Source organism: Harpia harpyja, chromosome 19, assembly GCF_026419915.1.
Source record: "Harpia harpyja isolate bHarHar1 chromosome 19, bHarHar1 primary haplotype, whole genome shotgun sequence".
NCBI lineage: Eukaryota > Metazoa > Chordata > Aves > Accipitriformes > Accipitridae > Harpia > Harpia harpyja.
Genome location: NC_068958.1, coordinates 22,969,013 through 22,980,115, shown reverse-complemented (window position 1 = coordinate 22,980,115; position 11,103 = coordinate 22,969,013). Strand labels below are relative to the sequence as shown.

The 11,103-nt window shown below is 53.6% G+C and overlaps 2 protein-coding genes across 2 annotated transcripts; both read right to left on the bottom strand.

Annotated features, from left to right (window-relative positions):
• Nucleotides 1-92: 92 nt before the first annotated feature.
• LOC128154391 (11-beta-hydroxysteroid dehydrogenase 1-like) lies at nucleotides 93-4,049 on the bottom strand. Its single transcript, XM_052814942.1, has 6 exons — nucleotides 3,713-4,049; nucleotides 2,987-3,117; nucleotides 2,290-2,401; nucleotides 1,972-2,157; nucleotides 1,271-1,414; nucleotides 93-818 (listed from the first exon to the last, which is right to left on the bottom strand). Exons 1-6 carry the CDS (start codon nucleotides 3,798-3,800, stop codon nucleotides 598-600), a joined length of 882 nt encoding a protein of 293 aa, XP_052670902.1. The 5' UTR covers nucleotides 3,801-4,049; the 3' UTR covers nucleotides 93-597.
• A 1,418-nt stretch (nucleotides 4,050-5,467) lies between these two features.
• Nucleotides 5,468-10,413, bottom strand: LOC128154739 (11-beta-hydroxysteroid dehydrogenase 1-like). Its single transcript, XM_052815781.1, has 6 exons — nucleotides 9,963-10,413; nucleotides 9,217-9,347; nucleotides 8,517-8,628; nucleotides 7,699-7,884; nucleotides 6,737-6,880; nucleotides 5,468-5,826 (listed from the first exon to the last, which is right to left on the bottom strand). The coding sequence occupies exons 1-6, from the start codon at nucleotides 10,048-10,050 to the stop codon at nucleotides 5,606-5,608; spliced, it is 882 nt and encodes a 293-aa protein (XP_052671741.1). The 5' UTR covers nucleotides 10,051-10,413; the 3' UTR covers nucleotides 5,468-5,605.
• Between the last annotated feature and the right edge of the window lie 690 nt (nucleotides 10,414-11,103).

Genomic DNA, 11,103 nt, shown 5'->3' with positions numbered 1-11,103 from the left:
AAATCATGGAGGGAGTTCGGTTTAACCAGCTGGGCGCTGATAAGGGCTCTGTGCCTATGCACGTGGAGAAGGAACACAAGTAAAAGCAGAGATCCCGTAAAGTAGCATAGGATTTATTTTTTACGAAGACCAGCCTAGAAGAGATACATGACAAAAAAATTTCCCGGTTCAAAGACCCTCTTGTGGCTGTGGGTGGTTTGTGCTGCTTAGCCCAAATCCTCATTCTGGGCCGTGGCATGGCTCGCTGCCCACCGTGCTCAGCACCGCTGCCTTCGTGGCTTTCAGTGGGGGAACAGTTTCTGGAGGTTGAGCAGAAAACCTGCTGGGGAGCCGGAGACTGGCAGCAGATCCTGCTGCCAGGAGCCTCTCTGAAGTGCTTCTTGGTCAGAAAAAGCCAGCTGCAAGAGTTCATTGCTAAAAAGGAGATTTTCATGCTGTGTGTTATAGGCTTCTGGTGCATCCTGTCTCAGGCTGCCAGCATGCATCAGCATGGGGCTGCCCCGGTGGCATGGAAAAGGGGCACCCGAGTAGCCGGATTAACACCCAAATGCCTTGTGCCTGGCCCAAAGTGTGCTGGTGCGCTCACCGCCCCAGGGACTATGTTCTTCTGATGTTTTCCACCTTATAGCTGCTCCTGATGAGGGAGTCGAGGAAGTCGGGGGCTATGTCCCGGAGGAGGAGCAGGCTGCCCACCGCCCGGGATGGGTAGTGCAGCTCCCGCCGGCGCAGCACCCCGCTCTTGATGATCTCCAGTGCGCACTCCTCCTTCGGGGCTGGTGTGTCCTGGATGGCGTGTGAGACTGCTCGCACGGCGTTCTCTGGAGGGACGGGAGATCAGGGAGGGAAGGAGCAGTGTCAGATGGAGGGGCTGCCACAGGCACCGCTGGCTCAGTCGGGGTGTCTGTAGCTTCCTCTAACAAACCAGCAAACTCTGGGGATCAGACCTCCTTAACAAGGCTTAGAATAGTTCAAACAAACAATTATAGTGATGTCCTTCCCATTCCTTTCCACCTCTTGAGTGACCGTAGGAGGGAATCCCCACCTCCCCTGGGTTTACTGCAAGGATAGCAGAGTCAAAGGTCTCGGGCCACGCTTTTTAAAGAGTTGGGGTTCTGTTTCCACAACTGCACTGCCACTGCAGGCTGAGGGACCAGCAGTGGTGCTGAAGCAGCATGCTGAGCAGCCGGGGGCCGGAGGGCGGGTGGTGGGCTCAGCTTGGCTCTGGCTGGAAGCGCACCGAGTCGTGGGCACCCAGTGATGCTGAGCTTACCTGTATTGATGTAGCCGAGGATGCAGAGTGTGATGGAGACATTGACCTTGTCTATGATGAATTCATGTCGCAAGGAGCTGAAAAATCCATCTAAGGCAAACTTAGTTGCTGAATAGGGAGCACTAAATGGGGCGGCAGTTTTACCTGGAGCAGAGAGACAATGTCAGGGTTTGTGTACCGGATAGACATCAGCCTGCATGGCTCTCCCTTCCTCTTGCCCTTCAGGTAGCTACAATATTGTGATTTAGGGTGATGGGGTAAGCTGTCATGAATGCTTGAGAGAAATAAACGAATGCAGGAATGTTTAAAATGTAATATATGGCATACGATGGCATGAAGCACCTTCAGTTGTGGGTGATACTGTTCTTGTATTCCTGCATATACACCCACGTATAGCAAATGCATGTGTAATATGTGGCCACGCACCTAAAATAACCTGCAGTGGTGTACCATCGACTGCAACGCATGAAGGTGATTAGTGGGGGCAAAGAGACTAGCAGGACAAGGCATAGAATATAAATCCCCCAAAGGGCTTGAATTGTGCATCCAGGATATAAACCATACGCTGATCCCAACTCCTAGCGGGATGGCTCTCTGCCTTATGGTCCTTATTCTGTCTTTTGAAGAAGAGCTGCAGCAGGGATCCCTTGCAGGCAGAGGAAGGGATGTGGCAGGGAGAGCCTGGCCCCTTCTGTGCTCACCTGCTACAGATGAAACGACGACGATGCTGCCCTCGCTCTCCTTCAGCATGGGCAGGGCAGACACGGTCATCGCCACATAGCTGAGGAAGTTGATCTCCAGGAGCTTTCGTATGTGCCCAACATCCCCATTGAAGTAGTTGAAGTAGCTGTAACCAATGTGATTTAGGATGAGCACGTCGAGGCCTCCTGGAAGCAGAGCATGTTTGCTATTGGCAACCGGCACCTCAAAACAAAGCAGCTTCTTGGTGGCTGGGATGGCCCCGAAATGTAGCGCGGGGTGTGTTGGGGAGTGAGGAGGGGCAGCTGCCCAGCACCTACCCCAGGTGTTCTCAGCCTCCTTCACCACCACCTCGGGGAACGTGGTGTCCTCCATGGAGCCGCTCACGTAGCGGGCGGACGCGGCACCCAGCTCGAGGCACCGCTTCACAACCTGCAGTGACAGCGAGAGCAATGTTGGCGATGGACCCCCCCCGCCCCGTTCCACAAAGGCTGTTGCTGTCTTGGGGTGGATGGGCAGCGCATCTCCCTGTCCTGCTGGAAACCCTTCTCCCTTCATGGGAGGAGACATGTTGCTCAGAGAAATGTTTCTGGCTGCAGAGTTAAACAACAGCACATCTGAGCCAAATATTTAGTATTTATGAATACTGCATATGACCGCTTAATTTTGATTCTGTTGTATGCAGGATGCAAAACCAGCTCGGACTTTGAGAAAGGGCAAGGGCTGGTCAGAGCAGGACTTGGGCAGACTGCTGTTGTCCTTGGTGGTGGAGATGAGAATTCACAGCTGAAGACTGCAGAGAAAGAAATGCCGTGCTGCCAGCACTGGAAACAATTTGTTGTGGTGGAGGATGTGTGTTAGCACAAGCTCGTGCTGGGGAAATGATGGGGTGGACCTGCAGGGTATCTGGCATCCCCGCGTGCCCGGGCCGGGGTGAGAATCTGCACTCTGCCCGCCTGGGGGGTTCAGGATTGTAAATGTGTTTTGCCGACCCGGCGTGCTTTGCTTGCCATTTACTTTCTGCAGCTTAGCCTCCGTCCGCGCTGTCAGCAGGAGGTGGGCCTCCATGCGTGCCAGGTGATAAGCCATCTGCTCCCCGATGCCGCTGCTGGCTCCCGTCACGATCACCCGCTTCCCCCGGAGCATCTCTGGAGAGAAGGGCACGGGGCTCAGGGCCGGCACAGCCCACACCGTCCCCCCGCGTGCAGGCGCTGGGGGTCCTCTGCCCCCGCCGCCCCTCGCCTTCGGGTGCTGGGAGCTGCGGGCAGCAGCACCGTCCCGCTGCAGCGCACACCGCTCGCGCAGCCCCCGGCTGGAGTCTGGTCGTTAGTCCCGGTTTGGTGGGGAGCACGTGCAAGGCTTGAGCTCTGCCTCCAGCCTGGTCTGGGAGTGGCTTTTGGAAGCGATGAGAGTTGACTAATGAAAGGATTAAATGTTTAAAGTGGAAGACTGCACGTTTCCTAAATAAATAATTTACTGAGATTGGACACTTACCGTGCGTCCCAGCAGACCCAGGATAATCCCGTGAGCTTTCCTGTGCGGCGCAGGGTGCTCTGACCCCTTGCGCCGGGGGCTGCCTCTGCTCCCCTCCGAGCCCTCAGCCCTTCCCATGCTTTGGCTTTTCCAGCTGTGCTTTGAAAGGCCCTTCAAATGGCCCGTGGTCTTCTGCGTGGGCACACACTGCTGCTCTGGCAGCAGCCTTCCCGATTGTGGGTTTAAAGCGTGTTTTTTCCAATTACTTACCTTCATTGAAATTCTCAGGTGCTGAATAAAAATAAAAGGCCAGTGCCAGTCCCAGCAAGGGGATGAAAATTTTCAGGAGCAGACCCATCCCTCTGCAAAAGTAGAGGCAGGAGAGCGAGCAACCCCGTGGCTCTGACTGTGGGCAGGTGTATGTGCCAGTAGGTTGCAAACAGGGCGGGGAGTGATAGCAGTTTTGAACTGATTCTTGTCTTGCGTAAGTCTGCTGGTATCTGTTGGACCTTTTCTTTTTGCTTCCTGTAATTTAGCAAACATTAACCTAACGGAAAGCGTCACTTTGGACTTTAGGCTGTCCCTTTGCACCCTTGTCCTGCCACGAGTTTCAGGTGTGTTTTTGGAAAGCATTGAACGAAAGGCACTGAAAAGCTTCTGGCTTCATAGAGCCGTGAGCATGTTGTTCGGTGGCTGCCTTCGGGGCTGGGACACCCGTGTCCCCGCAGTGCAGACCTCCATGGGACGGGCATCCTTCTCTCTCTCTCCAGTCCACGTCTAAAACTGAGGCAACGCTTCCCTTCCTCGCTGGCTGCCACAAGGATTTATTAATCGGCAACGATGACTGTGGTCCAGGTTCATAGGAATATCTAGAGAGAGCAGGGCTGGCAAAGTTTGTGGTTTTAGACTCTTATTGGTGCTTCTGGCTTATCCTACGTGATACCACCATTGGTGTAATACTGCCAGTGTTGGGTGGCTCTTACACCTAAAAAAATTGCACTCTTTTCTTAAGGAATCGACTGATTGCAAAAGGCAGTAAAAGAGCCAAGCGGGTGAATAATAAAGATCTTCAGCTTTCACAAGTGTTGTGTGTCGCACTGCTCAGCATCTGCATGGGCATATGGCAAATGGATTTACAAATAATTTTCTGAAAGAGAAAGTTTAAAGGGCAAAACCCGCTCTGCGTGCACTGGTTTGTGTAGGCGATCTTGGGATAAGGAGAACAGAAATGCTGCTTTCTGATTTCCCTTTGAAAGTGAGGAGCAAACCGCTCCTGGGGGGTGTTTCAGTGGGAAGAGTTTGGGGAGGTTTTGCATTGCTTTTTCTCGGGACAGGTAATGGTTGGTGCTCAAATGGCCAGAACCAGGGTAGATGTAAATGTGTTGACTTGGGCACCGCTGCCAGGGTCAGGGAAGCGGTGCTGAGCTTGCTGCGGGCTTAGGCTTTGCATTTACCATGCGTCGCTCCTGGTGCCTGAGCTCTCGGCTTAGGGTGGCGATGCGGCAGCTCTCTGCATCTAGAAGGCATTTTCCAGTTACAACGTTTGTGCAAGAAACAGTCTACCAAGTTTGGAGAGTTTTGCTTGGGGTAAAAACTTGCATTTAATTTGGCCGTTAGACTAACAACAACAAAAGAAAGGCTAAAAGACAGTTATGCCTAAAATGAAATACTGAAGGATTACTGCAGGGACTCAACCTTCCTGCGAAAGGCAAGTCGGAGGCGCGGTGCCTGCTGACAGCAGCACTTAGCGGTGGAGAAAGAGGGGCTACCCCCCCCCCCAGAGAACACGCAAGGCTGTTGGGTTAGTAAATTTTATTCAGTAATTAGTTTGTGCCGACTCTCCCCGCGGCGGGGGAAGGGGATGGCTCTAACCAGACGGGATGCCGCAGCTGCGGGGGCTTCCCCTCTTCGCCCCCCCTCGCACCTCGCTGCCGGCCCTCCCGGCCAGCCCCGTCAGAGGCGATGCGGTCTACTTAAACCCCAAATCACTAACTCGGCGAAGCGCAAGCGGAGGTTGCTGGCCGGCGGCAGCCCTCGGCGCCCTGCCAGGCCCGTCTCCGCCGGCAGAGGAGGGTGTTGCACCGGCGAACCCCGGCCCGGGCCGGCGGTCCGCCCTTAATCACCCCCTCAATTAGCCGGGCGGGGGCGGCGCGGGGCGGCTCGCTAGGTCCTCTTGAGGCCGTCCAGGCGGTAGCGGCTCCTGACCAGGTAGTCCAGCAGCTCGGCGGCCCAGTCCCGCAGGAGCAGCGGGAGGCGGGTGGAGCCGTAGCGGTAGTAGAGCTCCCGCCGGCGGAGGGCCCCGGCCCGCAGGATCTCCAGCGCGCACTCCTCCCGCGGCGCCGGCGGCACCAGCAGCACCTCGGCGGCGGCGCGCAGCGCGCTCTCTGCTCGGGAGCGGGCGGCAGTCAGCGCCGGGGGGAACGGGGGGAGGGAACGGGGGGGAAGGCCGGCTCGGTGCACGCAGAGCGGGGCTCGCCCAGCGGCTGCTAAACTCGGCGCTTCGGGAGGGAAAGGCACCCCCCCCCCCCCCCCCCCAACTCTGCCCGAACTGCGCCCTCGCCTTAGAATCATAGAATCATGTAGGTTGGAAAAGGCCTTCGAGATCATCGAGGCCAACCGTCATCCGTGCCCACTAAACCGTGTTCTGGAGCAGCCAGTCTATGCGCTTTTGGAATACCTGCAGGGATGGGGACTCAACCGCTTCCCTGGGCAGCCTATTCCAATGTCTGACAACCTTCCCAGTAAAGAAGTTTTTCCTAATACCTAACCTAAATCTCCCTTGCCGCAACTCGAGGCCATTTCCTCTCGTCCTATCTACAGCCACCCGACAGAAGAGACCAGCACCCACCTCGCTACAACCCCCCCTCAGGTAGTTGAGGAGAGCGATAAGGTCTCCCCTCAGCCTCCTCTTCTCCAGACTAAACAGCCCCAGCTCCCTCAGCCGCTCCCCATAAGACCTATGCTCCAGGCCCCTCACCAACTTCCCACCCCTAGATGGGATTAGTGGGAGGCAGGTGGCCGGCACTTCCATTTGGACCAATGGAACGTTAGGCTGCGCCTAACCGGCGGCGGCTGGTTTTGCGTAGCACGGGGAGAGAAGTTAGTTTTGGGACCGCTTTTTGGTGGAGGAGAGAGCAGAGGGTGTTTGGCATGCACCCGCGCAACAGCAGGGCGGGAGGAAAAGCAGAGGTGACAGCGGAGAGTCGGTGGCAGAGGGAGGCGAAGGGCAGGAGAAGCAGCTGAGAAGGTGACGCTCGGCTCCTGATCAGCTGGATCGGACAGCACTGATCTTACCAGTATCGATGAAGCCAAGGATGCAGAGCGTGATGGAAACGTTCACGCTCTGAATGCTGAATTCCTGCCTCAGGGAGCTGAAAAATCCGTCCAAGGCAAACTTAGTTGCAGAGTAGGGGACCGTAAAGGGAAACCCGACTTTACCTGGACACAGAGTGAAGTTCTGTTACAGCGCAGAAAGCTGCTCCGCCTAAACCCCTGTTTTGCACTTCATCAGAAAAAGAATTTTACCCAAAGGGACATCACTGTTAGTGAAATGTCATCCTGGCACCCGAACAGCAGCATTACAACTATTCCTGTCAGCTTCCAGCTCTTTCAAGGTCTTAAGGCCAACACCATGTCTCATGTCTTTGCTCAGGGTATGAGCAACCAGCAGTGACTATGAAACCCTCAGAGGGGAGAGATGGAGCAAAGTTTAAACTCTTGTCTCTGGACACAGAGCTGAGCTGATCACCAGAAGACTAACCAACATACCAGCTGTGAGTGGGGACATCTGTTAGTAATTTAGGTTCCTGACTTAACAGAAATTTATTAGAACAGAGTCGTGTTTTTGTGAATAGAGTCAGTCGATAACTCACTCTCCAAATATTAGCATGAACTTGACCTACCAAACAAAGATGACAGCCAGAGAACCCATGCAGCGAGAAATTACTGCATTTCCGCTTTTCCCCATAAAACTGGGGGTATATGAGCTCTGCTGCTTTAATGAGCCTGACACCAGGGTGTGGGGCTTAGTTACAGGGCTGGTCAAAAAGCAAGCTGTGGTGATGGGATTGCATCAGAGAACAAATTCCATCGAGAAAATACAAAAAAGATCTGGAATTTTTTTTTTTTTTTGAGTGTGGTAAGCAGCTGTGGCTCCTTTAGGATGCCTGGTGTCTCTGCGTGCTACTTACTTCTGAAAATCAGCCCACAGTGTCTTTTGACTGAATCCCATGTCACCTACCTCGCTCCCCACTCACCTGCCATGGATGAAACCACTACGATGCTGCCTTCGCTCTCCTTCAGCATGGGCAGGGCAGATGTAGTCATTGCCACGTAGCTGAGGAAGTTGATCTCCAGGAGCTTTCGTACATGCCCAACGTCCCCATTGAAATAACCAAAGTACGATGTGCCGACGTGATTAAGAATCAGCATGTCTAGGCCTCCTGCAAGCAGAGGAGCAGGCATTAGTGCTGGGTGGGAGAGGGCTACAACCAGCAAAACAGAGCCTTTCCTGGGAGGAGAATACATGTACTCAGAAGAAAACAGGTTTTTGGGTCGGAGCTGCGGCCTGTCATCTCTGGAGTAGGGATATAGTCTAGATCGTGGCTGACAGTCAAAATTTTGTTGTGGGGTTTTTTTTCCCCCCTGGTTCAAAACACAAATACCGTGGCACAAGGGAGATCGCCCTTGAGTTTTCTGTGGGCCCAGGGTGGGAGAGGAAGCGCTCCACGCAGAGCTGAAATATTGCATTTCTGCAGCTGTGACCCATGACCGCAATAGCAAGGCTGCTGTGGGCCTGATGGACGGTTTCAGACCACAGTAGCTGGGGGTGATGAAATCCAGGATTATAATACTGGAACAGGATGTTATGAGGGTACAGAGCTGAAATCAAGAGCGTAGTTCAGTCTGAGCTGGAGTGATGAAGCCGGGTGGGGAAGTGGGACCGCAAAGGGCAGAATTAGGGAAAAATCTCTCCCGCTTTTTTTTTTTTTAGCGGGCACATGGCAAAGAGCAGCACGGCCAAGCGAGATGCAGCGTTCCGCTGTCGTTTGCAGAGAGCAGGCTGTAAACGTACCCAGCGAGGTCTCTGCCTCCTTCACCACGTGCTCGGCGAAGGCCATGTCCTCCATGGTGCCGCTGACGTACCGTGCCGAGGCGGCCCCCAGCTCCAGGCACCGCTCCACCACCTGCCACACCAACACAGCGGGTCAGAAACCCCTTTCCGTGTCAGAAACCCCTTTCCCTGCCCTGGGAAACCTCCTGCGGTGCAAAAGAGGGTGTCTGTGCTGCCTGTGATGTGTCCCCGCCTTAAAACGGTGGCTTCGGAAGTATGTTTGGAGCCTTTTAAGCTTCAAAGGGAGCCTGAGAAATTGTTCCTTTGGTGAATGCGTTACCCAAGGCAGTCTGTGCTGGAATTGCATGCGTGTAGGGTGAGCGGGAGCCTGTATATCACTGCAGTGGAATGAGGGTGTGTGTGTGCTGAGGGAGCCTGTGAGCGTGGGGATACGTGTGCATACGTAAGCAAGTTCAAGTATCATAATATGTGCTATGCAGAGTGCATGTATCTGCAGGAGAGGGATTCCTGTGCATGCAGGAGCCCCAGACAGCACAAGTATGCATACCCGTGAATGTAACTGTGCCTATCTGGTATTCGTGCCGTGGCAATTACACGTGCATGTATTCATGCATGTACCTGTGATGTGAGATTGGCCTTCGTATGTTTGTGTGTGCACTGCCATGAACATGCATGTGTGAGTGCTCAGCTTGCCATTTACTTTCTGTAGCTTGGCCTCTGTCCGTGCTGTGATCAAAATGTGGGATCCCATCCGTGCCAGGTGATACGCCATCTGCTCGCCAATTCCAGTGCTTGCTCCGGTGACAATCACCCGCTTCCCTTTCAGCATCTCTGGGGACCAAGGCACAGCGATTTAATTTATCCAAATGCTATTTAAAAACAAAACAAAACAAATCCCCTAACGCCCTTCGAAGTAGTTAATTGGAAGCGAAGTGAGGCTGCAAGTGCAAAGCATCCGGCACCAGGATGTCTCTTCTCTCTGCTGGGAAAAGCTGCGCTGAGGAGCAGCTGCAGCTCCTCATGAGTGCAGTGACACGGGGACAGCGCTCGATTCTTTCAGCGTTTTTTTTTCCACAAGTCAGGACACAACTTAGAAACACCCCAACTATTTTGTAATAAAAATCATCCACTAAGTGCATGCTTCAAAACTTAAAATCCAACATTTAAAAGTCATGTTTATAAAGTCTTTGCTACACGCTGGAAAACGGAGTGTTCAGAGCCCTCTCCATCTCAGACCCCCTGCCTCACCTGCTCCTTCAGGAAGTATTTCTGCGTATTACTCGCTCAGTTTGATTTCAAATCTTTGTTAAAACAGCTTTCCAGTATCAGCCACCACACAAAGGCTCAGAGCGGGTTTGGTCCAAGCTCTGTACAGTTTCTACGCAAAACACTCAAATGTGGCTTTTAATATTTTTCCTTAAAGACAGATTCACTTTTAATACTTACCCGGTTTGAAATTCTCCCTCGCAGAATAAAACCAGAAGGCCAAAACCAATCCCAAAAAGGGAATGAGAATCTTTTGCAACCGACCCATCCCACTGTGGAGTCGGGAAATAAAGCATGAGAGAGAAGGGAGGAAAAAAAAACCCCTCTGCGGAGCTGCTCCAGAGGGAAGCAGCAAAGCCGGTCCTTTAAAACCTGTTAGCGAAGGAATTGCAACTCCCAAAGCACTGGAAAATCACGGGTGGGTAGATAAGCGAAGCAAACCCTTTGATTTGCTCCCCGCTGGAGCTGGCAAACCTCGGCCTAACCGGCAGTGCCGGCTGTTTGGGTTCTGCCTGGCTCTTGTCATATTTCCTGTCCTACGTTAAAATGCAGAATTTTGCACAACACCCTGGAAGAGGTGTGTCTTTGCTGAGCAGCATCAAGTTTCACTTTGAGAACATCAGAGGCAGCCTAGTGCAGGTGGTTAAACATCGTCTTTTATTCCTGCTGGCACGCTACCCCGGTGCGTGCGGAGATGCAAGCCGGGTCTGATCGCTCGCGGCGGGTCGGGCACCGGGGAAGGGACCGGGGGCTGCTGTGCTGCGGGGGGACATGCAGCAGGACCTGCAACGAGGGTCCCGTGCTCCCCGGGGCATCGCTGCTCTGCGCCCCGAAACACCGGACTGCCGCCGCGATGGTGGGCAGCGGGCGCCCAGCGATGCGCGTCACCCCCAAACGGCTCCGAAAATGCTTTGCTGAGGCAGGGTTTATTTTTTCATCTCTATCTAATCCTGCGAGCAGATGAGGGAGTAGGGGCTGAGCTGGACCCGTCACCAGGGGTGCAACTGCTCCAGCTCCAAGCCAAGGGGCCGTTCAGGCACAGGGAGGTTTGCAATGAAATACTGAACATTGTTTTCTGCAGAGAAATAAGGGTCCTTGCCGCCATGGTTCCTGCTTTGAATTTTGCAAGAGCTTTGTTCTTGTTTTTAAGTGAATATAGTCTGAGGAAAAAAAAACCCACGTAATATCCGCTGGCTCCCTGGGTCTGGGCAGCAGCAAATTCAATGCCATCAATCTCACGCGATAAGTATAAACTATACTCCTGCCTTGGTCTGGTGCTGGGATCTTTATCGCAGAGTACCAGTACCTGCTGCGGTACATG

What these genes read in the sequence shown, in the direction of transcription:
- LOC128154391 (XM_052814942.1), bottom strand. Translation starts at nt 3,800, where the DNA reads ATGGGTCTGCTCCTGAAAATTTTCATCCCCTTGCTGGGACTGGCACTG. An exon ending in CGGAGGCTAAGCTGCAGAAA is followed by an intron (nt 2,402 to 2,986) that starts GTAAATGGCAAG and finishes CTGTCACTGCAG; the next exon opens with GTTGTGAAGCGGTGCCTCGA. An exon ending in GGAGGCTGAGAACACCTGGG is followed by an intron (nt 2,158 to 2,289) that starts GTAGGTGCTGGG and finishes CTCTGCTTCCAG; the next exon opens with GAGGCCTCGACGTGCTCATC.
- LOC128154739 (XM_052815781.1), bottom strand. Translation starts at nt 10,050, where the DNA reads ATGGGTCGGTTGCAAAAGATTCTCATTCCCTTTTTGGGATTGGTTTTG. An exon ending in GAGGGAGAATTTCAAACCGG is followed by an intron (nt 9,348 to 9,962) that starts GTAAGTATTAAA and finishes CTTGGTCCCCAG; the next exon opens with AGATGCTGAAAGGGAAGCGG. An exon ending in CAGAGGCCAAGCTACAGAAA is followed by an intron (nt 8,629 to 9,216) that starts GTAAATGGCAAG and finishes TTGGTGTGGCAG; the next exon opens with GTGGTGGAGCGGTGCCTGGA.